The 27162-nt window shown below is 43.4% G+C and overlaps 2 protein-coding genes across 2 annotated transcripts in view; one reads left to right on the top strand and one right to left on the bottom strand.

The window, feature by feature from the left end:
• LOC136838146 (zinc finger protein 845-like) overlaps positions 1–5855 on the top strand; it is an 83589-nt gene extending 77734 nt beyond the window's left edge. The window contains exon 10 of the mRNA XM_067102996.1: positions 141–5855. Within this exon, the coding sequence (XP_066959097.1) occupies positions 141–1030 (890 nt within the window). The 3' untranslated portion in view covers positions 1031–5855. The remainder of the gene's footprint in view (positions 1–140) is intronic.
• LOC136838168 (uncharacterized) overlaps positions 1–27162 on the bottom strand; it is an 864161-nt gene that overhangs the window by 469084 nt on the left and 367915 nt on the right. The gene's annotated exons all lie outside the window — the stretch shown is intronic.

Genomic DNA, 27162 nt, shown 5'->3' with positions numbered 1-27162 from the left:
AACAAGTCTTACAAGTCATATGAGAATCATACTGAGAGAAGCCATTCATATGCAGGAATATGGGAAAGCATTTTCCCAGAAAAACAACATCTTACAGCTCATATGAGAATTCATACTGAGAGAAGCCATTCATGTGCAAGGAATGTGGAAAGCATTTTCCCAGAAACCAGGTCTTACATGTCATATGAGACTTCATACAGGAGAGAAGCCATTCATGTGCAAGTATTGTGGGAAAGCATTTTCTGAGAAACCAAATCTTACAGTTCATATGAGAATGCATATTAGAGAGAGGCCATTCAAGTTCAAGGAATGTGGGAAAGCATTTTCCCGTAAACCAGAACTCACAGTTCATATGAGACTTCATACAGGAGAGAAGCCATTCATGTGCAAGGAATGTGGGAAAGCATTTTCCAGGAAACCACTTCTTACACGTCATAAGAGAATACATACTGGAGAGAAGCCATTCATGTGCAAGGAATGTGGGAAAGCATTTTCCTGTAAACCAGATCTTACACGTCATATGAGAATACATACTGGAGAGAAGCCATTCATGTGCAAGGAATGTGGGAAAGCATTTTCCCAGAAACCAAATCTTACAGCTCATATGAGAATCCATACTGGAGAGAAGCCATTCATATGTATGGAATGTGGGAAAGCATTTTCCCAGAAACCTGATCTTTCATGTCATATGGGAATACATACTGGAGAGAAACCATTCATGTGCAAGGAATGCGGGAAAGAATTTTCCCAGAAACGAGATCTTACAGTTCATATGAGAATGCATACTGGAGAGAAACCATTCATGTGCATGGAATGTGGGAAAGCATTTTCCCGTAAACCAGATCTTACACGTCATATGAGAATACATACTGGAGAGAAGCCATTCATGTGCAAGGAATGTGGGAAAGCATTTTCCCGTAAACCAGAACTTACAGTTCATATGAGACTTCATACAGGAGAGAAGCCATTCATGTGCAAGGAATGTGGGAAAGCATTTTCCCAGAAACCAGATTTTATACAGTTCATATGAGACTTCATACTGGAGAAGCCATTCATGTGCAAGGAATGTGGAAAGCATTTTCCAGGAAAACTTCTTACATCTTATAAGAAGCCATTCATGTTTGAGGAAATTCATCCAGGAAACATCTATAATTCAGTGAGAATTCATTTACAGTAAACCATGAATTATCTGCTGTAATATATCCAATGCTCTTTTGAAGATTAGAAATTTGTGGATATGGCAAGAAAACACTTCCTGGATGTAAAATGTCAATTATTTGGAATGAATCTTACCTACTGTTAAAGTTAGCTTATATCTTTGTGCCATTATGTGTGATCATCATACAGAATGAAGAAAATAATGCTTGACTAGCCCACTAGGACTGTCTCTGTAATCACCTGTCTCCCACCAGGTGGCGTTTGATTGTTTACGGTCTTGTCAGAATTCTTCGTGCTGTGTCCTTATGCAGACAGTGTGAATTGCCACTAGTAATAATTATGATGATTTCTGGCTAATTTTCTCCTGTATGATATTGTGCTTGTTTTCTGTTTTTGCATTATGTCATCTACAGCAAGCAGAGATGAAAGCATTAGGCTAAACAGAAAAGTGTTTGTGAAAACCAAATTTCTTGGTTGTGCATGACCACGTAGCCTATATGTTAGCCTAGTTGTTGAGGCACGAGTGTGATTTTCTTTATGTGAAGATAATGAGTGATCTGAAGAGAGGATGAAAATTTTGTGAAGTATGGGAAGATGCTGGAGGCGGATGGTTTAAGTAGACAATTCGTTAGGGCACACCATAAGCTCACTCAGTCTTTTTCTTTTGTCTTCCAGTGTCATTTCTCCTCCTCCTCCATTAGCCTACCTGGTAGCCTAGGTTAATTCCTCTCTCACTCCTGCTCCACCTTCTTTTGCTCCCTATGTGGTTCAGGAGGAAAATAATAGGTAACTGAGATATATTCTTATATTATGGTTAGAAATTTGACCATATACAGTATATTAGGGCAAAGACCCCCCATGGTGATCGACCTTTTTCATTTTCCTCCGCGAGAGAGGTGTTGGAGCCTTAGCTTCTGTCTGTAGCCCACCCTGTGGACTTCCCTGGGTCCATTGGTCTTCTCTGCAGACAGGGAACCATGGCATGTCTCGGGACTAAAGGTCTGTGCCCATTGCCACCTCTCTCAGCTGTCTCTCTGGTTCGGGTTTTGAGTGTTCTCCGGATGAGTTGTTTGGTAGTTTGGCACTCGCATTCGCTGGCTTGTGTCTGTTTTAGGGAGAGTGATAGGGATGTGTGTGAACCGTAGAGTTATTTAGGAATGCAGACATTTATGTTTGTCTGAGTAGCTCTGAGCCGCGCATTGGTTTTTGTAATCGTTTGCTCACCTGGTATCATCCTCTGAGCGGACAGTAACCCTCCCCCCTTACTCAGTTTTCCCCTGCGTCGCCTCGTATTCGTCATCTTGTGGCAGTTATTCCTTTTTGTAATAGTGGCTATTCCTCTTCTGCCGCTTACTTATCTAGAGTGAGTTAGCCTGGTGATAGAACAGCTCTTACTCCTCGGTAATTGCCTCATATGTGTTGCGCAGACGGCACCAACTGTCGTCATGGTTCGTGGTAACTTCATGCAAGAATCATCTACCTTCCCCACCCAGATATCCAGCACCCGTTCACTCTGTCTGATGCTTACCACTGGCATTTTGTGACATCTTTGATGATGTTCTGTGGTATGTCACCTTCTCTGGTGTTTTTTTGCCTCAGCGGCATTGTCTGTAGATTGCCATTTTCTTCTGACATAGTTGCTCCGTTTAGACTTTAGGGGTTTCAACCGTGATTTGGTTGATTCTCCTTTAGTATTTAAGCAGTGCATAGCTCACACTGTTCCGTTTTCACTTCCTTTTGCCGAAGATGAATCCGTTAACCGGCGCTCTTTTGTTTACTTCTACCTCGGCTCTTGTTAAAATGAGCAAGAAGTTAACACTGGTTATGGTAAGATGCATTGTCATGAAAGTAGAGCCTGTGGTAAATGGATGAACAGTCGAAAGAGAAAGCTAGGAAACTTTAGTGTTGAATAGCTACTTGCAACTGTGTTTGTAGAGTGAGCTCTTAATCTGAACAACAGAGGCGATCTCGGAATTGTATCCTTTAATGCTGGTTCTTGGTTCTCAGATGCTACTGTATCTATTTCCAGTTTTTGAAGCTGCTTAAGAGCTAGGTTATGACTTACATGTAATATAGATTTTTTCACCTTCCTCTGTTAAACATGCAATTTTCAAGTTCTTGGACCAAGGAAGTGAAGACTCCTCTAATAGGTAAGGTACGTCTCCTCTAATAGGTAAGATACGTGGGCCTAATTATGAGGTACAAGTACCTTTGAATCCGGTATTTTGTTCTTAGCACTACAGCTCGATTACTGCAAGAGTAATACATATGTGATTCTGTTTTGTATATACAGTGTATATGCATATTTATATGTACAGTAATCTTTATGCATGCATATATGGATATGTATGTATATGTAAGTATGCATGTAGATACATGTAAGAGATAGTGATGATGATAATAGTTATAAATATCAGGCCTGAAGAGGCAGTTTCATGATGATTCGTCAAGAGTTGTAACCTCTCCTTGATAGACCTACTTCCGAGGCTGTTGGGAGGAATGTCTTATTCCTTTTACAACTCAGTTGTAATAAAGTAATGGAAACAGTTGTGTACAAATCATGTAAAGTAGCCCTGCTCAGCCATTAGTAGCTGTTTTTGACAGTGTCCCATCATTGTCTCCTTAACTCCTAAGTGTTTAAGGCCATCACCCAAGATGTTTCGAATCAGGAGATTAGAAACGTCTTAGCACTACCTTTGAAGTCTTCCGTCTAGTGTCTTGCCCCTACAGCTTTTTTTGCATGTGAGTTCCGTATAGAATTTCCCAAACCACATGAGTTCTGCTTCAGGAGTGATCTGGCTCTCATTCTAAGTGGGAAATTCCACGTTGCGATAACTGATGTTCTGAACTCACAGAAGTGTCTGTCAAAGCATCAGGAAGAACCTTTGATAGTGATGGTTCTCAGGGAAGGATACTTTGTACCTTTTCTACCCCTGTCAGCTTCTGATATCCTTCTCCCCACACTCTTCACACAGAGAAGTTCAGAGTTGGGAGGGTAAATTGGACAGTAGTTATGCAACGAGGCCATGGAGCCATGGGTATTTCCTGCCTCAACCAGTTCGTATAGTTGAACATTGCTTCCCTGGCCACACTAACCCACCATCCTCATTCAATGTGGTAGTCAGCTAACTTTAACAGTAGATAAGATTCATTCCAAATAATGATAATTTCCATGATAAGATCAGTTATTTGGATACGTACCAACTGTTAAAGTGGAAACCCACCCAGCCTCCTCACTTCTTAGTGGGTGGTCACGAAGAATTCTGACAAGAATGTAAACATTCCAACGCCACCTGGTGGGAAACAGGTCATTACAGAGACAGTCCTAGTGGGTTAGCCAAGTGTTTTTTTTTTTTTTTTTATCTTGCATGCCAATCGTACCAAATGGCAGGAAGATAAAAGCTAACTGTAACAGTAGGTAAGTATCCAAATTATATCATGAAAAATACAATTTTTTTTTGTAATTTACTTGTTTTGTGATTACAGTACTGTACAGTATATGGTTATAAACAATACAGAATACCCTACAGTACTGTACACAAAATGAAAACCAGACTGTACAATACTGTTTACTGAGTAAATGTATAAAAAATTAACATTGAAATTCTCTCTCTCTCTCTCTGTTACCTGTTCACATTGCCAGAACTTTTTACATGGGACTAACTTGGAATTTTTTTTTTATGAAGAATAACCCTTGAGGAGAAAGAGAAGTGTGCTGCAAATGCACAGCATCATGATGCATACATGTATGTGCACATGTATACACATATAAGTATGTCAACACATGCTTATTTGATACTGAAAGTAGCTACTATTTTGTACTGCATTTTGTTTCCTCCACATTAAAAATCTAATAAACATTTCATTCTGTTATTTATTTGGTGTGGCATAAAAAATGTTCTCCTTCCAAAACATCTGAAGCTACTGGAGCTGAGTCTATTGTATATTACTGGTTGAAACGACTTTGAAATACTGTACGTATTACACCATATTTACTGAAAACACTGATTGATGCAATTATATTAATTATATTCCATTAAAAGATATTAACTTTATCACACACTGTATATCGAGTTCTTGCTCTGAATGTGAGCAGTTTGTAGAAACTAGGTGACACAGGCAGAGTTCTGTAAGGTATGGAAATCAGTCCTTGAGTGCTGGCAAAAGTGAGAGAGAGAGAGATGCAAAACTGCAATTGGCATTACCTTTGAAGGTTAAAAAGAAAGATAACTCTTCACATTTGCCTAAATTGATAACAAGAGCTTTTGAACCTGCTGAGTGAAGAGAGAGAGAGAGAGAGAGAGAGAGAGAGAGAGAGAGAGAGAGAGAGACTTACAGATATCACATACAGTAGTTTTTAAACGGTTACAAATGAATGAGCAGCAAAGAAGATCTAACTGCAATGCTTAATCGTTTTGTTGAACTTTTGACTTATATGGGTATGAAGTAACTGTTGCCCCCAACGCATTCTAATTTAACGTTTAGGACCGATTGAAAAATGGACAAGAATTTAATTGCATACTTTACTGTGCAATTAAATTCACATTGTACAAAATTTTGTTGATTTGTTGATTACATGTAAATTACTCTTTGCAACCAATTATACCAATACTGTAGTATCTGGTTGTTACCTTTCTGTTGCATTGTGCATGATCATACGATGACAAGTTTATGCCCATAATAAAATGTGACTGATATAATTGTGTTTTAACATTAAACATATTGCATTAAGTGTTTACCCAAGGTTTCAACCATTGATATTTGATTGCCTAAGTTGAAGGTGATTGTAAGGGGTTTTGATCAAGGAAGGATTCCTCAAGTTTTGTGTGCCATACCATATACATAAATAGCTATAAAGAATAACCCAGAGAGAGAAAGAAAGAGAAAGGCAAGCAAACAGACAGCAAGAGTGTATTGTAATTGACTTCAGTATGATGCATATGTGTACCTAAACAAACACATAGTGTATGTATACACGTGCAAAGACAGACACTGATAAGTAAGAAAAATTTTGATGCAACATGACTGGGCAGTTTAAATTTATATGTTTTTTCGTAATGTGTTCCTCAAGTTTTTCAGTTCTCTGGTATTGCAACTTGAGAAAAACCCTTACTTAATATAAAATCATTTTGTTCATAAATTTAAGAGGCATAAATTCATTGTAACTTTTGGAGTTATCCGTCAGAGAGGGAAATGGAAGAGAGAGAGAGAGAATGGGAGGACAAACAGAAGCAGCCAACGAGAGATGGAAACTTCTATGACATAGTCATGGCACTCAGCCACTCAAAAGTAATAAAAGAAATAACGTGCAATGACATTTCTGCTTTTTAGCCAATAACAGTCGTGAAAGCTCCCGAACAGATAAAGCCTTGCCCAGCCCTCCCCATTCATGTCTCCTGGCCCTCTTGGACATTTATTTCCTAAGTCCTCAATTAGTCCATTAACTAAAGAAACCAGTGACTGTTATGCATGTCTTGTATTGTATATAAGCCCTAGTGATGGTATGTATCTTATGTACCTGATCAGTGCAGAAAGTAAGTGTGTGTGTCTGGTATGGAAGCACTAGAGACCTTATGTAACTCCTCGGCATGGGAAGTCTTGTATTGTCAACTTGATCAGTTTTCAGTGTTACCATCTACAGTACAGGGAGTCCACGGTTTATGACGGTCTCAACATACGTCGATCCGATCTTACGACGCTAAGAATTCTTCACTTTTTCTTTTTCATGATTTCTTAATATTAAGTACTGTATTTATTGCCAATTATCATTTTTATCACTTTATCTTGTGTATCTAGATTGTGTGAGTTGAAATAAAGAATACAGTACTGTATTATTATTATTACCATTATTTTTATTAAGATCAGACTTAAGGTGGATTCAACTTGAGTCGCTGCCTCAGGAACGGATCTCCATCGTAACTCGGACTGCCTGTATTGCTTATGTTCCTCGTGTAGTATCGAATACTATTTGAATCACCTCGCAACATGTGATAAGTTATCATGCTCCAATGTTTTGTATCAAACCAATTGTATTTTTGTACACTTATTTTTGTACACTCTCTCCAGTGTTGGCCTATCAATAAACCCTACCCTGGACATTTTTGCGACTAATTCTTTACCATTTCTAGTAAATATTGAAGTAGTGGTATCAGTATATGGTTTACTATTTACTTATGGCTATCAACATTAAATTGACTTTGTACTGAATAAAAGCAAACAGATTTTCCCATAACCCAAGAAATAATCTTCTTCAGGAGCTTTTCCTATTAAGGAATAAAACTACATTTTTCAAAACAGAAATACTATTGTCATCTAAAGGATGCACTCAAAATAGCAAATTATTCCTACATGAATACAAACTGAATTGTCCATTCAGTTCATAACAAGGTTGTTAGGTAGTTAACTATTGGCCGTTGGTCAAGACACACTCATCTCGCTCGCCGCTGCCCGACAAACCTGTTTTCCTCAACACGCTCAGGCCACCCATATAAGAGGTAGGATTCTGAATTGGGTCAAAATATCTTTTGGACACTTCCATGACTCCCGTAGGAGGTTAGTGCCTTCAGCGCACCTCAAGCAGTGTACTGTAGGCATTACTTGATAAGATTCTTTGTAGTGCCCCTTCCTTAGGCCCCTAGCTGCTATAACCCCTTTCATTCTTTTAATGTACCTCCGTTCATATTCTCTTTATCCCATCTTACTTTCCTCAACCCTTTCCTGACAATTGTTGCAAAGTGCTTCTTCAACTGCAAAAGGTTTTCCTCCTGTTAAGCCTCTCAAACCTCTCTCTTCCTCTCAGCACTGAATGACCTCATCAGAGGTCCCAGCGCTTGCTTGGCCTCTGGCCTGAATTTTATATTCCACTTCCAGTTTCTGTTGAAGGAAGGAAGGGGTGACGAGGAACGTTAGTCAGGAAAGCTGTGGGTATGGAAGTAGTAGGAAGGCCCAGGAAGTCCTGGAGAAAGAGAAGAGCAGAAGACCCAGACTGTATGGGAGTTCAGGCAGAAAGAGCGCAGGACAAAAGAGTAGGGAGAGAGAGAACTCATATCACATCTAACCCCATAAAAGGGTAAAGCTGATGCCAAGACATTTACGAAGGTGACGAGATTGTAGGAACTATGCCGCCGCGAAAACAAATCTTCTCATCTTGGCCACAACTGAAATGTGGAACAGTCTGTCCATTGCAGTTGTGGAATGTTCTGATCTCCTGATGTTTAGGTGAGGAGCAGTTTCATTCCTTCTCTCTCTCTCTCTCTCTCTCTCTCTCTCTCTCTCTCTCTCTCTCTCTCTGTACGTTTGAGGTCATGTAATGTTGAAACTGACCTTCTTAGTCACACTCAAAGTGTGATTGAAAGCCATTTTCAGAGGCAAAATAACTCATGTCTGTGATGAATAGTGAAAGATCATCTTTCATTTATGTTTTGATAATGAAAATGCTCACATAAGGGCAATATTAGACTAATACGGTCAGTAAGAAACAATATCAAGTTGCTCTTATGACTAAAACGAAATAGAGATTGAAATAAAAGATATTAAATAAATATAATATATATATTATATATATATATATATATATATATATATATATATATATATATATATATATATATATATATAGAGCCTCGATGGCTTGGTTGGTAGAAGTGGCAACCACAGACTTCATAGAAGCCTGGCGAGGTTCAATCCCATTGCCGACCAGTCAAAGCGGAAACTTTGCTATCGTGTAGACATCCGGGATTACGTATGTAATCAACGGATAGGTTTGCTGAAAGCAAGTGTTCTTCGCCGCTCTCTGCCGGACAGCATTTTTTCATCTTTTTTGGTGGGAATATTCTTTTTTTTTCTTAAAATGGAAAATCATCTAAAACCTCCTATCCCCAGCGTGTGTCCCGGGTAGGGGTGTGCAATTTCTTCAGATCTAGGAGTCGACGTGGACCCACACACTTCCGTACATCTTGCAGGGGCGTGTGTATTCACAATTTAATTCGACTTGTAGTGAGTGTTGTTTGTGGTCCTCCGAGCAATGGGGGCGTTCGAAGGAGGCGACGTTATCGTCAGAAGTTTACCAAGGAGTCGTCCGAGGAAAGACTCGACTAATTCGCTGGTGGCGAATGTATCTGGTCTGCTTCTCCTCCCGGCTTAACTTCCTCTTGCCCCCTCTCTTTGGTGAGGACTCCCCTCCTTCCTCTGACGCTTCTTCGCTTGTGGAAGGGCTGCTGGGAGAGTTGGACCGCCGACACTCTCCGGGAAGTCTCTTCCCTGCCCGGAGGTGAGTTTTTCCTCCAGAGCAGATAGGGCTTCATTGCTAACCCGACTGCGGCTTCAGGGTCCGAACTGGATAGCCAGGCGATGAATCCCAACTCTCCCTGGCCACACCTGGCCTACCTGGCTCGCCCTGGAGGGATTGGCCCTGGCCTCCCTCCAGTCACGCACTCCACACGTGCAGCATACAGCCACCACGCACAACTGTCACCTTCTCGAGGTTCGCTCCAGATGCCGAGCCAGTGGCTTCGCGATCTGGACACCCAAGTGTCGGCGTTATCCGCGCTTTCGGAAGCACGCTGTTCCACTGCCGCTGGCTTCTGGCTCCATTCACGTGCGCTGCCTCGCATATGGTGACGCCATCGCATCCCACGTGACTGTTGCCACCCCTGTTGCTGACCATGGCCTGTCTTTGGACACGGTTCCTCGCCTGATCCTCCAGCCCAGCCCGCCTGCCTCAATCCCCATCCCAGCTTACCCTGGCGCCGCCCGATTCTGAATCTGCACATCGGAGTGGGCGCGCCTGCATCCTGGCTGCGCCCACCTCGGGTTCCTGGGCCGACGGCAGCCTTCTCGGCCCAGGCAACGCTGGTCCGAGCCCAATCGCCCCGCCCGGATGCTTTCTACCGCTGCAGCCCCTCCTGCTGTTCCTGAATCGGGCGCCCGCTTCCTGGCTTGGGGATTTGACTGCTTTCTGAAGCAGATGGTGAAGAAGAAGAAGAAGAAGAGGTCGGTAAAGGTGTTTGCCATCGCCTTCATCTTCATCTTCATCATCGCTGTCGCCTGCTGCTTCTTCCTCTTCTCCTTCCGAAGCCGCGTCAAGAAGGTCTGCCTCTCCCCCCCCTAAGAAACCTCGCACCGAGATTTCTAAGGGTCTGCCTCCTTCCACAGGGAAGGCAGTGGGATCTCTCGTAGGCTCTTCCCGATCCTCGGATCAGGGAACCGCTGCCCCGGCCTCCGGGCCAGGGGCACCGGGAGCCAAGGGCGTGCAGACCAAGGTCGGCACTCTCCCCGCTGCGCCTAAGAAACCCTCCTGCTTGGGCGCCAGCGACAAGGCCGACACCTGCTCGCAGTTAGTTCGAGCACCGGGTCCCCATGAGATCCGGGCACCCTAGTCTGTTACGGACACTCGCACGGACCAGGGCGGATCAGAGAAAGAGCCGCATGAGGTGCTCCGCCTCTTCCTGCTGGCACCCTTCCAGTGCCAGGTCAGGTTCCCGACAATGCTTCAGTCCTGGGCACGAACTAATGAGAGACAGGGAAGAAGTCCTCACCAGTCTTCCAGAGGCTCTGGCCTCGGTTATCTGGGGCGCGGGCCCAGAGGACAGCGCAAGCTCTTGCCAGCCAGCTGCGCGCTCGACTCCTCCCAGTCCCTGGCCACGCCTGGCTCGGGAGACGACGACCGGCCTGACTCTGCGAGCCGCCTCCGCCTCCTCGAGATCGTTTCACCTGGGCTGAAGCGGTCTCTAATTCGGGGCTCGCTATCACCGCTGGTTGGTGATTGCTCGGCCCACTGCCTCTGCTGGTTCTGCCAGTAGCTGCAGTGGAGCGCCCGATCTTCCTGGCCTGTCCTCCGGGCCTCTCGGGTTCTTCCAGGGCGAGTCTGGTGAGGAGGAACTCGGGGATTGTTCTCTCAGAGTTCAACTGCGTGGTAGCGCGCCTGGTTCGGTCCTTGGCACACCAGGTCCTACACCCGTAGTTCAGGAAGGTCCTCGGGGTCTGCCGAGGTTCTCTCCTGCAGGGAGTAGTTCGAGGACCGCACCCTGGAGGACTCCGGCGTCCTCTGCCCCAGGATGCGGATACACTCTCGAAATACAGAGGACTTTTTGCAGAGGTTATCGCCGCGCTTTCTGATTCACAGCACGCCCAATCGAGGACCATTATTTCGTCTGTGGATTGTCCATCGCTACCAACTCTTCTGGGGACCCAAGAAGGAACCCAAGGCTTCGGTGGGGCTGCCGTGGTCCACACTTGCCGAGGGAGTTCTCGATCAAGTGAACGGTCTTGTGTCTGGGCAGGACAGCTCGCTTCGATCGAGTCGCTCGGACAAGCTTCTTCCCCCCCCTCTGCCTCGTCAGAAGCGTTTCTACGCACCAGCGGAAGGGGCGCGGTTGGACAACAGCTGACCCGGACTCACCCGCTTTGATCTGGTCTGTCGCTGCAGCAAATTGTTGGTGAGAACATTTCTCTCAACAAGAAGCTGCAACCCTGGAAGCCACCGCCATGGCGGCCTTCCAGGCAGTCTCCTGGCTCAATCTGTGGTCATTCACAGTATCGAAGGTAGCTGCTTCCTCAGGCGCTATTGTACCTGGGGAGGACTCCGCCTTTGGGAGACTGTGCCAGTCTGGAGGTAGGGCTATTTCATCTGCGCCCACCAGACAGCAAACCTGTGGCAACCTGGTGCTAAAGCAGAGACGCTGTTCTCTCTCGCTTCTCCAGGTCCGTAGATCCCGAGTCAGCCATTGCTCTTCGGAATGGACCGTTGCTGGGTTCCTCCTCTCTCTTCCCTAGAGAGTTGGTGGACGCCGCAGACAAATGCACATGAAAGCTAATCGCTTGTCCACCAGGCAGTGTTAAGACCGGTCTTCTCGCCCCACTGCAGCCAGGTTCGGCCATGCTGGCACTCGCCCAAGAAGTCCCAGTCTTCAAGGGGTCCCGAGGGAAACACCTCCTGCCTCTTCTTCCTCGAGAAGGGTGGGCTACTCGCCCTTTCAGCACCTCTTTCCATGCCGGCAAAGGGGGTAAGGGCAGAAGAAGAAGGGAACGCTAGCGGCGCGCTCAAAAAAGCTGGCTGTAAGGTGGGGGTGCCTGTCGAGCCATTGGGCAACGTGGCAGCAACACGAGCCGAGACCTGGATAGTGGATGTCCTTCGATGGATATTCACACCCTTCGAGTCTCGGCCCTCCTCACTTACTCCGGTCCATCTCCAAACTTATCTTTTCAGGTTCGTCGTAAGGACACGTGACTACAGCAAGAAGTGCAAGAATGCTGTATGAAGTCATGTCGGCCAGTCTCCAGGCTTTCTTTACAGCCGCATCAGGGTGGGATGGAGACCGGTCATAGACCTCTCCCTTGAAACCGCTCTTCAGACTCGTTCACGATGGAAACAGCGCAAACTGTGCTGGTCTCCATCAGGAGAACGACTTCATGCTTACGGACTTGAGGGATGTGTATTTCCAGATACCATCCATCCGCCCTCGCTGTAAGTACCTCCGCTGGCCCTCGAGTCGGCGTCTTCCACCAGGGCACTTTGAGCTGGGCTCTCACCGCCCCAGGTGTTCACGAGTGTTCTTCTCGTGTCAGCTTGGGCTCACTCAAGACGGATACGCCTTACTGAGGTATCTCGACGACTGGTTAGTCCATGAGCTCTTCGTCGCATTGCTACAGGACATTGCGGGATCATCTCCTCGAGTTTTGCCAGGATCTAGGGATCGCGGAAATCTGAGAAGTCAGATTCACCCCAAGCAGAGGACAAAGTACCTGGGCATGCTGATAGACACGGTGGCAGCGCAAAGTCTTTCCTCGACTCGGGAGTCAGCAAGTTCAGGCAGGTAGCACAGTTGTTCCTGTCTCGACAGGAGCAACCAGCCCGGCAATGGTGTCGTCACGTCACCTGGGTTGTCATTGGAGAAGCTAGTACCTCACGGGCGTCTTCACCTGCGGTCTCTCTAGTGGAGACTAAAGGAGCTTTGGTCCCAGTCCCAAGACTGTCGTCCTTCCTCATTCCTCTCTCCGAGGAAGTGAGAAAGGACCTTCACTGGTGGTTAGACGACAGGAACCTCTTGTGAGAGATCCTGCATACTTCCTCCGACATGCTCTGTTCTGACGATCAACCGAGGGGATGGGGCTTAATAACCTGAGGAGTTGCTGACTTGGGAGTGTGGCACCGAGGACAACAAACACCTTCACATCAACATCCTGCAGCTCAAGGCAGCCTTCCTGCCCTCCAGGAGTTCCGGATCGAAAGTGATGGGACACTCTGTGGTACTGATGAGCCGACACACTGGGTAGTGGCATACGCCAACAAGCAGGGGACTGGTGTCCCACCATCTCATCAATTGACGATGCAGGCACGCAGGCCATAGTTTCACTGCAGAGCTGTCAAACAGGCATCTTGCGCGGGAGGAATGTCGTGGCAGACAAGCTCAGCCGCCAGGAGACAGGTGGTGGGGACCGTAATGGTCTCCTCCATCAGGAAGTAGCGTGAAAGGCTGTTCGACCTGTAAGGCCCAGTCATCGATCTGTTCGCCACCCGCCGCACAACAGAAAACCCAGATCTCTGTTCCTGTCGCGGCCGACCCATGGGCTGCCGCGGACGCTGCCTAACACCCGTGGACAATCTCGACGCCACGCTTTCCCCCCATTCTGTTCGATTCGCCGTGATCAGCCGAAAGGATGATCACCCCGAATCTCAGAATGACTCTGGTGGCACCCAAATGGCTCCCAGGCCAGCTGGGTACCCGACCTGCTAGCTCTCCTTTCCGAGGCGCCATCTCCGGCCCAACCTTCAGCGCCAACTTCCCACAAAGCGTTCCACCTGGCATTCCTGTGTCTTCACGCGGCTGAGTGTTATCCACCATCTCTTGCGAAAGCGAGGCTTTCGCAACATTTCAGCAACAGAGATGGCAGGATACCTCGTGAAGATCCTCTGCAAAGCGTATACCAGGGAAAGTGGTCCGTCTTCCGTTGCGTCGTCGGCGTATCCGGGTCGGAGCTACTGTTCAGCAGGTCGCGGATTTCCTCGCCTTCCTTCGCCGAGAGGCCCTCGCTTCAGCTGTAAAGGTTACCACCACCAGCCTAGTCTTGTGGCTGAAAGGAGAGACATTCCTCCTCTTTTTGAGATTTCTACCATGAGAAGCTTCAACGGTCTTGCTCAATTCAGGGATCTCAGGCCCTCATGGGATGTGGACTCTCTGACTCGTGCACCGTATTTGAGTTTTGCAGAGTCGCCAGACAGGGATCTGACCAAGACCGCTTTGCTTGCTCCCTGGCATCGCGAAGAGAGTTGGCGTAGCTCACTCTATTCTCTTGATGTCAAACACCAAGGGGATGGGGATCAGTTACGCCGATTTCATCCTGATTTCGGGAAGACTAGAATCTGGCCTGACGACGGCACCCGAGTCCTCACGATCCCCTCTCTAGAGGACTCCTGTGATACGATCCAGACGCAGAGGCTACTGTGTCCTGTTAGGGCGCGCGTTTATCTGAAGAAGACCGCACTCCGCCTGAGTGTCGACGAATCTTCGTTAGCACTGGCTCAACCAAGAAAGATGTCCAAGAATACCATCTCTTTTGGCTTCGTGAGATCGCATAAGGAGCTGTGATTTCTGTCAGAGAGGAGAAGACGACACTGCACGCTTTCTTCCGCCTGGAGAGCTCACAAGGTCCGCATTGGTCCGCCCCTCAGATCTGAAGAATATGTCGGTACTGTGTTGAAGGCAGGTGTGTGGTCCCGACAGACTACCTTCACCTCCTCACCGGGATGTTGCACAAGTCCTGGACACTTTTTCCTGGGTCCTGTGGTGGCTGCTCAACAAGTTGTGTAGCTTATCCAGCTCCCCTAACGGGACAGGTTGCATCTCGCCTATGTTGTACGGTAGTGATTGGGAGATGAATCTTGAGTGACTGGCCTCTATTCCTTCTCCCCATCCTAAGCTCTCTTCCCACGGGCAGGGAGCGGACGCGCCGTTACAAGCTGGACCGGGCGATCGAGGCAGGTAAGGCATAACGAGCTTCCGCTCTATTTCCATTTAGGTTAATAGGAAGCAACTCCACCTTTCCTCTTGCAGTGGAGGAAGGAGTCTATGACTTTGAGACAAACCCAATGCTTGTATTTCTAAGCCTTTATTGTCATCCGACGCCATACTCTTCCTTTCTAGCCTACTTTTGCATGAACCATTTTCCTTCATGCAAAAGGACGAAGTTCGACAAACTGATCCTGCGTTTCAACCCGATCTTTTGTCAGAGGCGGTTTTTCCCTTCCCTCGCTGTTACGCATCAGGAAGGAAGACAAGGTGGTGAACCCAGCCGTCCAGAGAGACTTTTTCAGATTCCTCTCCAATCAGTGAGTTCCTAATGCAAAGGACCTATATTGTGTCGAACAAACGTTTTTAGTGAAATTGTATTTTTCCTAACCAAACCCGCAGGTCCTCGCACTTATGCCCACCTCATGCCACCCTCAATCTGTACCAAATGTAAAGGCAAATTGAATAAAGTTTATGATCCGGGGCGAGGCGGTACTCCTGCCTCCCGACAGTAGTTAACTGCTTACCACCTTGCTTGAAGTTCAACGGCCGTTTCCAGCCTACGTCTGAAAGTAATTCCTAATAAAGGACCTCGGGTTTCCTATAGTTAGGAAAATACAATTTACTTTAAAATTGTTATGTTGTATGTGTCGACGCGTTTACTCCATCCGAACATCAGGCGCGGTGCAGCCTGTAGCACTATCCCCACTGAGTGCGCTGTTACACATACTCACCAAGCATACAATTTCCATCGACGGTTTCTTAGCGTTCCGCAATAAACGGATTTAATTATATAATTGCCTGTTTGTATATTCTGGATCGTGAACTGATTGACAGAGACGCGTTGCCGAACCATGTTTGAGCCGCCACCATGGGGTTGCTATAAATCCGCCGTGAGCGCTTTTTGATTCTGATGAGATGTAATACTCGGTCGAAAGTAACCGAATCGGTGGATTTACAAAATTGTTCTTTCAAAATGCCAGTCCGATTGAGCCAGTGCATCCAATTCTCATACCATTTGGTCCCAGTATCTTGAATTGTACGTTGGTAGTTATGCGCCAGTAGGGCTGGAGGCAACTGTCGTAATCGTGATGAGGCCTCACTGAATCCAATAGATGGAACATTGGCGCAGACAACATCCACTCTGCATTTCGTTCATCTGTGAGTTTGTCGGGCTCGGTTCGCCTACCAAATGCCGGAGTGAAGGGTTATGTTGTCCTCTACAATTTTCCAGATCTGCTTGCTGATATCTGTTAGATTTCCAATTGGTCCGCCATTTGATTGATACAAGCCACGTAGTGACATTGTCGGATAATACTTGTATGCTCTGGACTTTTAATATTGGTAATAGAGCCTTCCAAGCTGACAGAACTGCACCGCTCTTAGCATATTTGAGTGCTGGTGGCTCGTGGTCCCACGCACTCACGCGCCTGGTCCCCCGTAGCGGCAGCCCCAGCCGATTCCAGACATGTCCGCCACGAAATGCCGGGCCACGGGGAAGGCAGGAGAGCCTTGCCGCTCCATGACGCCATAGAATCACTCCACCAACGGCTAAGTCTCTTCGATAGAACTACCATCGTTTTAAACATAGATTCCCGTTGTTTTGGTTTTCAATAATCCTGTATATTTCTAAGCATGAGTTTACCGGGTAAAACTGCTCTACTAATAAAATTACACTGTCCTGTCAGTTTAGCAACCCGAGCAGATACGTGATTTAGATTTAAGTATTCGATAAATATCTTTTCTGAGTTTATTTCTTTTGCTTGGCACCTTGAGGACGGCAATAACGCTGCTTCAGTTTCATCAGTAGTCCTAACATCAATGTTTTTATATGCTTTCTATTGATTATAATTCATTTTCCATCCCAACTCTAATAACGTTTACTTCACAAATTTAATATCACTGTCTATGCTTAAAATACTACCAATAAATCAAGAAATCAACAACATATAATATACACTTTATGCCTATTTCTCGCAGATATTTAAACTGGCTGGAGGTCTTAAGATTTTGGTAAATAGTTATGAATTTGGTATAACAAACTGTACTTAAAACATTCCACTGATAGAAACTACCATTCCATTGGAAGCCAAAAATATTTTCTAAATTCTGCTTTATTTGGTCGCTGTGAAATCCGTCCTTCAAATCTACACTTCCGAACCAATCATTTTCTACAATATTTGGTAAAATAGATAGATCCTCATATCTGACTTCTTGCAGTCTATATATTGGTTCACTGTTCTTGTATCATTAATTAATCAGTATTTTTCTGAACCCTTTTTCAATCACCTCTAATGGTGTAATACATTTGTTTGACACCACTTACTGATGTGTTATACTTTAAGAGTTCTGTAATTTTTTCATCAACGAACGAATTTCAAACTTTGTTTAGCTAATGACTTCAAAACCAGAAACTTCAATAAAACCAGCTCAAATGAAATAAACAGTAATAAACAAAGGCAATAATGACTCCTGGCCTAACCTAACCTGGCTCTGAGCCCAACTGAGCCCAAGAGACCTGGGTAGGCTTCCATTTGCTTAACCAGAGGAAACTGAAAAGCAAATTGGTCAAAACGAAACCCAGAAACTTCAATAAAATCAGTTACATAAAATAATAGAGCTAATACTGACTCCTAGCCTAGCCTGACCCAGTCTAGCCTTGCATAGGCCTGGTTATGCCTTACGTACCACTGAAACAACCAATCCCAAAGCAAAAGCAGCCCTTAGGCAGCGACTTAAAAGCCAAAACAATTATAATAACGTAAATAATAATCAGAGTCAATTAAATAATGTTTAAATAACGCCTACGTCACGTTAGCCATCGTAACCTTTTTCTAACCATATTTAACCTAAAATCTCGAATTTAACCCAATTTTCTTTACTCACAATCAAGTTCAATCACTGGTTGACCTCGGCTGACCTTCGGCGTTATTTAAATACGATTAAATAACGGAAACAACTGTTTAAATCGATGAAATAACGCTCAAAAAGGACTGACCACCGTCATCGCCTTCAAGAGACGGGAAATGCCTCGCTTCATTTAACCATATTTAACTCAAACACTCAAATTTAACACAAATTTTAACTCACGAATTCAACCTCAACTATTGATTTACCTCGGTTGACTTCAATTCGATCAATCAGTCAATATTTCCGGTTGAAATTGATTGATTGCTGTGACTGACCCGATTTGTCGCGACAAATCATCCGCCAGACAACGACTCTTTGTTTACGTTCCTCGCCACTTTCCACCCAAGGTGGTTAGGTCTCTTATTTGAGTCTTTTTGGGTTTATAATTACGTTTTATAACATTTTAGATTTATAAAAATGTATTATTTATAAATATATTATATTATTTTAATATAAAACTCAGTAGTTTTCCATATAAATGTAATTAATGAAGCATTTTGGCGATTCAATTATTTTCTACCATACGTGTTAAGTTGAGGTAGTATTACCAGACGGGATTCCTTTTGGATCAGCTCCTCCCTCGCAGGGTCTTTTCCTTCCTTGTGTGTGTTTGACTGTTTCTTGTCTCTGTCATACCATAATTTTTTTTTTATAAATTCTTTCCTGTTTTGTTTTATTCTTCGGCAGATTGCAAATAGAAGTACAATATCAGCCACCAATTCCTCTTTATTTTCTTGATAAGGAAGATGAATGAAAACGGCAAGGCAGTTATATGATGCCCTGCAGGAGAAACATAATAACGGAAAATGTGAGGCAAGGAACAGTATATGGCCCAAAGCTATGCAGCATAGTGACAGACAGAGTGAATGAGGTAAGCAGAAAGAACGTAACACTGATAAGAAATATAGAAACAGAGTCCCTCATATCTGTGGATGACATAATGTTCCCCACCAGCAGGAAAGGAGGAATAGAAATGGCAATTGGCAACTGCCGCAGCCTGGAACAGCAACAAGAACAGATGTCCATATAAGAACAGAGGTTAAAAGTGGCTCAATAATTAGTAGTGTAAAAGAATACAAATACTTAGGAGAATGGTACACCATAAATGGCTCAAAGGAAACACGTGTAAGAGACCTCGTCGCGCCAATCGCGGTCTCTTTCGAGCACACGTGTGTGTTCGTGTGTGCGTCATCCACCGGAGGGACCAAGACAAAAACAAGAGCATCCTGTATTTGCTCTCTCAAGGAACGCAACTTCTACCATACAATATTTCCACCTGTTTCTCCCTAACCACTGTTGTCTCGATTTATGTGCAATCACCACTACTTGCATTGCCATGCAAGCATTCTAATCATGTACTCATAATGTTCCACCGAATCTTCTGTATCAAACTGTATGTGTGTTTCTGTTTGTGAAGACGCCAAACGTCTCGCCATTTCACATATATTATGCTACTGCATTGTATCCATTAATCTGTCTCGAATCTCATGCAATTGGCCATATGTGGGATTTCCTGGCCTTTCCATTGATATATGTTTTATCATTGTACGTTTATTATGTCTCTCACAATCGCCATCTGTTTGTCTGCCGACAAACACAGATGTCCGAAACATTACCTCTGTTTTGCCCTGCCTGTGTGTAGGTACTACGTTGCGGCTCGCACCAGCCAATAACAACTTAGAAGATTCTGTACGTTCTTAACCTACCCATCTCACAGACTCATCATCAACGTAGAGTTACGGGCTGCTCTAAGAGCAAGAGCCCGTGCTGGCACAAGGCCAGCTAAATCTAAAACAACAACAACAACATGTACATTCATTCAGTAAGGAACCACCAATAAACCAGTCAACACCCAGCCTGTATGTCACTCCATACCATCCTTACACAAGTAACAAAGCGAGAAATCAAAAGGTAGAGTAGAAAGTAGGAAATGTGGCCCTAGAAGTGAGGGAAAAGATCTAGGAAACAGTAGTGGTACCAACATTATTTGCCAACACAGAGACATGGAGTAACATCACGGAAAACGAGCTGAATGCACTAGAGAAAATGCAATACAGGATCCTCCGAGGAATGGACGAACAACCAAAGGGCACACCTTACTGGGGAATTATAGCAGAATCCGGCATATGGCCAGTAGTCCACAGAATTGAGTATAAAAAATGCTTTTCCACAACATCATAAACTCGGAGGAGTAAAGATTAATTGAAGAAATAATAGATCACTTAAGAGGCCCCAATGGACTGTGCTGGACAAAAAGCTTAGAAACCACATGTACTAAATATAACATAGAGAGAAAATGAATGAGAGAATAGGCTATGCCAAAAAAACACTGAAAAAGAAAATGAAGATAAGAATTAAGGAAGATATCGGAGAGACCGTGAAAGAAAAGAGAGAAAAAAAAGAAGCGGAGATTCACAGAAAACTTCAGGGCAAATGACTACAGAAGGGAACTGGAGACAAAGGACGCTTGTATGATAATGAAAGCCAGGCTGAAGTCAATGTTGAACTTGAAGGCTGACTTCCTTCCGGGGTACATAAATATGAGGACGAGGTCTGTGATATCTGCAGAGTGGAGAAGGCGGACAGCACCGAACATTTATTCAGGAGTACAACCCTACGAAAAACAGATCATGACATTACTTTAGAGCCCCTGAAATCCCCTAACAGAAAACAGGGGAATATAAGAGGCTAGCCATGAAAATGAAGAATGCTGTCAATCTGGAAAGCGATGGACGTCGAAGCCAGTAGCACAAAGGCTCTGCCTCAGTCAAAAAGGAGAAGAAATGAAAGGGGGAGGGTTAAAAGTAAAGTGGAAATCCATTGACAATATTTTGTAATGTCAATTTAAAAACATCTCTAATTTTTCGGGGTTATTGTTCCTGAAAAGGGTAATGGACAAAAATTAAAATAAACATTTTGAATGACTATAAAGGGAATATATAAAGCTGTGTAGCACCTCACGCGAATAGCATAGGAGTGTGCCAGCAACTGTGTTTGTGGAGTGAAGAGGAGGAGCAGCGAAGGCTTAGGATGGTTGAGGAACCAGGGACCAGAAATAATAATAAGGCTGCCGAAACAGATTTGATATCCCAGATTTCTTTCTCGTAGGGTTTCCTGTTTGAAAAAGAATTCTTTTTCTTCAGCCATCTAAATACATTATTACCTCCTCGATTCCAGAAAAGGCTGAAAAGAACAAGTATCGGGAAGAAGGTGGACTGTCTTCACGGTCGCTCTCCAGTATGGCGACCTTCATGAAACCTAAAATAAAGTTACAGGTCCCAGCATTCTTTTGCCACTTTATACGTCCCTGTGATTTCCTGTTACAATGCATCGTATTTTAATAAATAAAATAACCTTGCATAGTTACAATTTAGAATGAATTTCAACTTTACGATAACAAGATTGAAAGTCAATATTAGCATCTGTTTTCTGTTGACTTTAAAATTTAATGAGTGAAGAAGAAGAAGCTGGCGTTTACTTCAGTGCACTACTGTACATCGGGTGACGATCTTTCCGCTAGAGTCCTCCCAAAGTCTTATGATAAAAATGACGAGCAAATTCTCAAATTCTTAAACAATATCTTCTTCTTCTTTCATCTTATTAGCCCCACTGTATAGCGGGGGGTCGTGAGTCAACTTTCTCCATCTATTTCTATTCCATGCAATCTTCTTCCCCAGTCCCACTTCACCCATACCCATGCTCACCACATCCACCTGATCCACTGATGCCCCACATCCTCCTCCCCATCACTGGCATGCTCTTAGCTCTCTTGGATTGGTTTCTACCCCCTCTCTTCTTATTACCTGGCCATAGCATCTCAAACGAGCTTCCCTGCCTTCGCCTTTGTTACATATACCACACATTCTTCTTACATCTTGAATCCTCCTCCTTTCCAGTAGTGATATTCCAGCAATCCATCTCACCATCCTCACCTCATTCTCTCCAACAGTCCCTTGTTCCTCTTAGAGTCCTGGCCAGGTTTCCTTCCCACATAATAGTACAGGCCTGATAACTTCTTATAAATCTTCATTTTGAGCCTTATGGCAGGCTTGTCTAAAACAACCCAGTTGCTTCTTCCATTTCTGCCATGCTTCTTTCACTCTCTGTCTCACTGCTTTCTCAGTACCCCCACTGTTATTATTGATCCCAAGTAGTTAAACACTTCAGTGTTCTGCTTTAGCATTGTAACATCTTTCCACAGGAATGTTTATCTCTTCATGTCCTTCTCAGCGCTAATCATTAACTCTGTCATTCCAATGTTCACTTTCAATCCTTTCCTTTCTAGGGCTCCTTTCCATGTTAAAAACCTTTCTTGCAGTTCTACTTCTGTGTCTGCTAAAATGACTAAATCATCAGCAAACATCAGTTCCCACCGTTCATCGTTGTTTCCAAATTCTGATGTCAGTGTGTCTATAATGACGAGGAACAAGAATAGACACAGAGCTGATCCCTGATGCCAACCTCCACAGGGACACAACCCTCCAGTCTCCCCATACTTTGTCTTATTGCTTTCAACCTAAAAATCTGTCTAGAGTTTATTTTGAGCTAAAACAGATTCATTTGGAATTACCTTAAAAGCCATAATGATTTTCTTGTCTTATCCTAACCAAAACATGATCAATTTGTGTCTCATTTTGTCCACTTTTGTATGTTACCAGATGACTTCTTTTCTCAAAATGTGTATTCAAAACTACCAGATTCTAGCTTCTGTAATTCCAACAATCTATCACCTTCTTGGTTTCTTCTTAAAACCTCTTCCTCCATGTATTCCTTCAACAAGCCATCAGAACTCTCACCTACATGGGCATTCATTGAGATAACGCTAATTTCACTTCTTGGTACTCTTTCATATATTCCTCCAATTTCCCTGATCCTTCACTCTTCACTACACCCTTGTTGAGAGGCGTATACCGAGATGATATGCCATACTCTCTTATCTTTCACAAAGGTGTTTAAGCCCATGAGCCTGTCACCGATACACTGGACCTCTGTGACATTCTCCTGCAAATCTGGATGGGGAATAATTCCTACCCCATTTCTCCCTGTCTCTTCCCCTGCAGTTGCAAATCTTTATATCCTTCTCCAAGCTTTCTTGCACTTATCCTCTTCCATTTAGTCTCTTGTATAGACAGAGTCCTATTTTCCTTCTCTGCATGACATCAACCAACTCTCTTCAGAATACCAGCATTCCAACCCACCTTTCCTTTCTTTTCTAATCCTTTCTCCCCACTAACCTCTTTAGCCACAGTCGTGACTTCTGCAGTACCCTTTGCATATTTCTCACTGCTGTCAGGAACTGCAGTGCATTGCTTAAGGTATGCCCTAGCCCTATTTATTCCATTTTCAACTAGAGGTTCATTATTTAGTTTTGCCATGTTTTCATACTTGGTTGGCTAAACCAAGCAGCAACTCTCCCCATTTATCCGGTACCTGAGACCGCAGCAAAGTGGCTGCTCCACACACCTGGGTTTTAAAAAAAACTTCTGAGGCTAGGGGCTGCAAATTGGTAGGCTCACGTTGACCATCCAACCCTCCAGTCATCAAACATACCAAATTGCAGCCCTCAAGCCTCAGCAGTTATTATTTTATTTAAGGTTAAAGTTAGCCATAATCGTTTCTGGCACCGAATAAACCAAAACACAAGATGCCACCGGACCATGGCAGAGTTTCGTGGGCTGTGGTTGAGGCCAAACCAGACCATTAGAGTTTCATTGGTTATACAGCATTATATTATCGTGCCATTTTATATTTTTTACTTATTATTCATTTGTATATATTCAAATTTAATAAATTATATATATATATATATATATATATATCTTCTTCTTCGTTTTAACGTGCTTTTATACCCATTTTTATAAGATTGAATTGTTGAAGGACTTTGATTTGGTGGTGGGGTAGGCCCCTCAACCGGCATTTGCCTGACATCGCTTAGACCCGAACAAATGTGGCATGATTATCTTTTTACTGCTCCCTTTCTCCCAGCAGCACATGAGAACTGGGCGGGTGTCCGACAGTTCGAGACGAAGGTGTCTGTTATGTTTTTAGAAGATGTTGGAGTGGCTTTGTTTATGACCTGTGTAAAGTCAGTCTGTAACATCCATTTGCTTTCAGCAAACCTATCCGTTGATTACATCAAGCCCGGGATGTCTACACGATAGCAAAGTTTCAAGACTGGTCGTTTGATTGAACCCTGTTTCTAGAAACTCTAAACCAAAATCTGAGTCCATATATATATATATATATATAGTGGTATTATAATATATATATATATATATATGTCCACATTATATATGATATATATATAATTAATATCTTATTTTACTTATTTCAATCTCTATTTCGTTTTAGTCATAAGAAACTTGATATTGTTTCTTACACCGTATTAGTCTAATATTGCCCTTATGTGAGCATTTTCATTATCAAAACATAAATGAAAGATGATCTTTCACTATTCATCACAGACATGAGTTATTTTGCCTCTGAAAATGAGTTCAATCACACTTTGAGTGTGACTTTGTCCTTTCAACATTACATGACCTCAAACGTCCAGAGAGATAGAGACACAGAGAGATCTCAGTCTAAGGAATGAAACACCTAAATATCAGGAGATCAGAACATTCCACAACTGCAATGGACAGACTGTTCCACATTTTCAGTTGTGGCCAAGATGAAAGATTTGTTTTCAGACGGCATAGTTCCTACAATCTCGTCACCTTCTTAAATGTCTTGATTTAGCTTTAACCTTTTAACTGGGTTAGATGTGAATGAAATCTCTCTCTCCCTACTCTTTTGTCCTGCGCTCTTTCTGCCTGAACTCCCATACAGTCTGGGTCTTCTGCTCTTCTCTTTCTCCAGGACTTCCTGAGCCTTCCTACTACTTACCCACAGCTTCCTGGCCCAACGTTCCTCCTCACCCCTTCCTTCCTTCAACAGAAACTGGAAGTGGAATATAAAATTCAGGCCAGAGGCCAAGCAAGCGCTGGGACCTCTGATGAGGTCATTCAGTGCTGAGAGGAAGAGAGAGGTTTGAGAGTCTTAACAGGAGGAAAACCTTTTGCAGTTGAAGAAGCACTTTGCAACAATTGTCAGGAAAGGGTTGAGGAAAGTAAGATGGGATAAAGAGAATATGAACTTGTACATTAAAAGAATGAAAGGGGTTATAGCAGCTAGGGGCCTAAGGAAGGGGCACTACAAAGAATCTTATCAAGTAATGCCTACAGTACACTGCTTGAGGTGCGCTGAAGGCACTAACCTCCTACGGGAGCCATGGCAGTGTCCAAAAGATATTTTGACCCAATTCAGAATCCTACCTCTTATATGGGTGGCCTGAGCGCGTTGAGGAAAACAGGTTTGTCGGGCAGCGGCGAGCGAGATGAGTGTGTCTTGACCAACGGCCAATAGTTAACTACCTAACAACCTTGTTATGAACTGAATGGACAATTCAGTTTGTATTCATGTAGGAATAATTTGCTATTTTGAGTGCATCCTTTAGATGACAATAGTATTTCTGTTTTGAAAAATGTAGTTTTATTCCTTAATAGGAAAAGCTCCTGAAGAAGATTATTTCTTGGGTTATGGGAAAATCTGTTTGCTTTTATTCAGTACAAAGTCAATTTAATGTTGATAGCCATAAGTAAATAGTAAAACCATATACTGATACTACTACTTCAATATTTACTAGAAATGGTAAAGAATTAGTCATTAAAAATGTCCAGGGTAGGGTTTATTGATAGGCCAACACTGGAGAGAGTGTACAAAAATAAGTGTACAAAAATACAATTGGTTTGATACAAAACATCGGAGCATGATAACTTATCACATGTTGCGAGGTGATTCAAATAGTATTCGATACTACACGAGAAACATAAGCAATACAGGCAGTCCGAGTTACAATGGAGATCCGTTCCTGAGGCAGCAACTCAAGTTGAATCCACCTTAAGTCTGATCTTAATAAAAATAATGGTAATAATAATAATACAGTAACTGTATTCTTTATTTCAACTCACACAATCTAGATACACAAGATAAAGTGATAAAAATGATAATTGGCAATAAATACAGTACTTAATATTAAGAAATCATGAAAAAGAAAAAGTGAAGAATTCTTAGCGTCGTAAGATCGGATCGACATATGTTGAGACCGTCATAAACCGTGGACTCCCTGTACTGTAGATGGTAACACTGAAAACTGATCAAGTTGACAATACAAGACTTCCCATGCCGAGGAGTTACATAAGGTCTCTAGTGCTTCCATACCAGACACACACGCTTACTTTCTGCACTGATCAGGTACATAAGATACATACCATCACTAGGGCTTATATACAATACAAGACATGCATAACAGTCACTGGTTTCTTTAGTTAATGGACTAATTGAGGACTTAGGAAATAAATGTCCAAGAGGGCCAGAGACATGAATGGGGAGGGCTGGGCAGGGCTTTATCTGTTCAGGAGCTTTCATTTTACTGTTATTGGCTAAAAAGCAGAAATGTCATTGCAAGTTATTTCTTTTATTACTTTTGAGTGGCTGAGTGCCATGACTATGTCATAATTAGTTTCCATCTCTCATTGGCTGCTTTGACAAGTTTGTCAATCCCATTCTCTCTCTCTGTTAACTTCCATTTCCCTCTCTGACGGATAACTCAAAAGTTACAATGAATTTATGCCTCTTAAATTTATGAACAAAATTTTTTATATTAAGTAAGGGTTTTTCACAATTGGCAATACTAGAACTACTAAAACTTGAGGACACATTACGAAAAAATATAAAATTTAAACTGCCCAGTCATGTTGCATCAAAATTTTTCTTACTATCAGTGTCTGTCTTTGCACGTGTATACATACACTATGTGTTTGTTTAGGTACACATATGCATCATACTGAATCAATTACAATACACTCTTGCTGTCTGTTTGCTTGCCTTTCTCTTTCTCCATCTCTGAGTTATTCTTTATAGCTATTTATGTATATGGTATGGCACACAAAACTTGAGGAATCCTTCCTGATCAAAACCCCTTGTCTGCAATCACCTTCAACTGTAGGCAATCAAATATCAATGGTTGAAACCTGGAGTGGGGAGGGCT

This window comes from Macrobrachium rosenbergii, unplaced genomic scaffold (assembly GCF_040412425.1).
Source record: "Macrobrachium rosenbergii isolate ZJJX-2024 unplaced genomic scaffold, ASM4041242v1 171, whole genome shotgun sequence".
Lineage (NCBI taxonomy): Eukaryota > Metazoa > Arthropoda > Malacostraca > Decapoda > Palaemonidae > Macrobrachium > Macrobrachium rosenbergii.
This window is presented reverse-complemented; position numbering and strand designations above follow the sequence as displayed.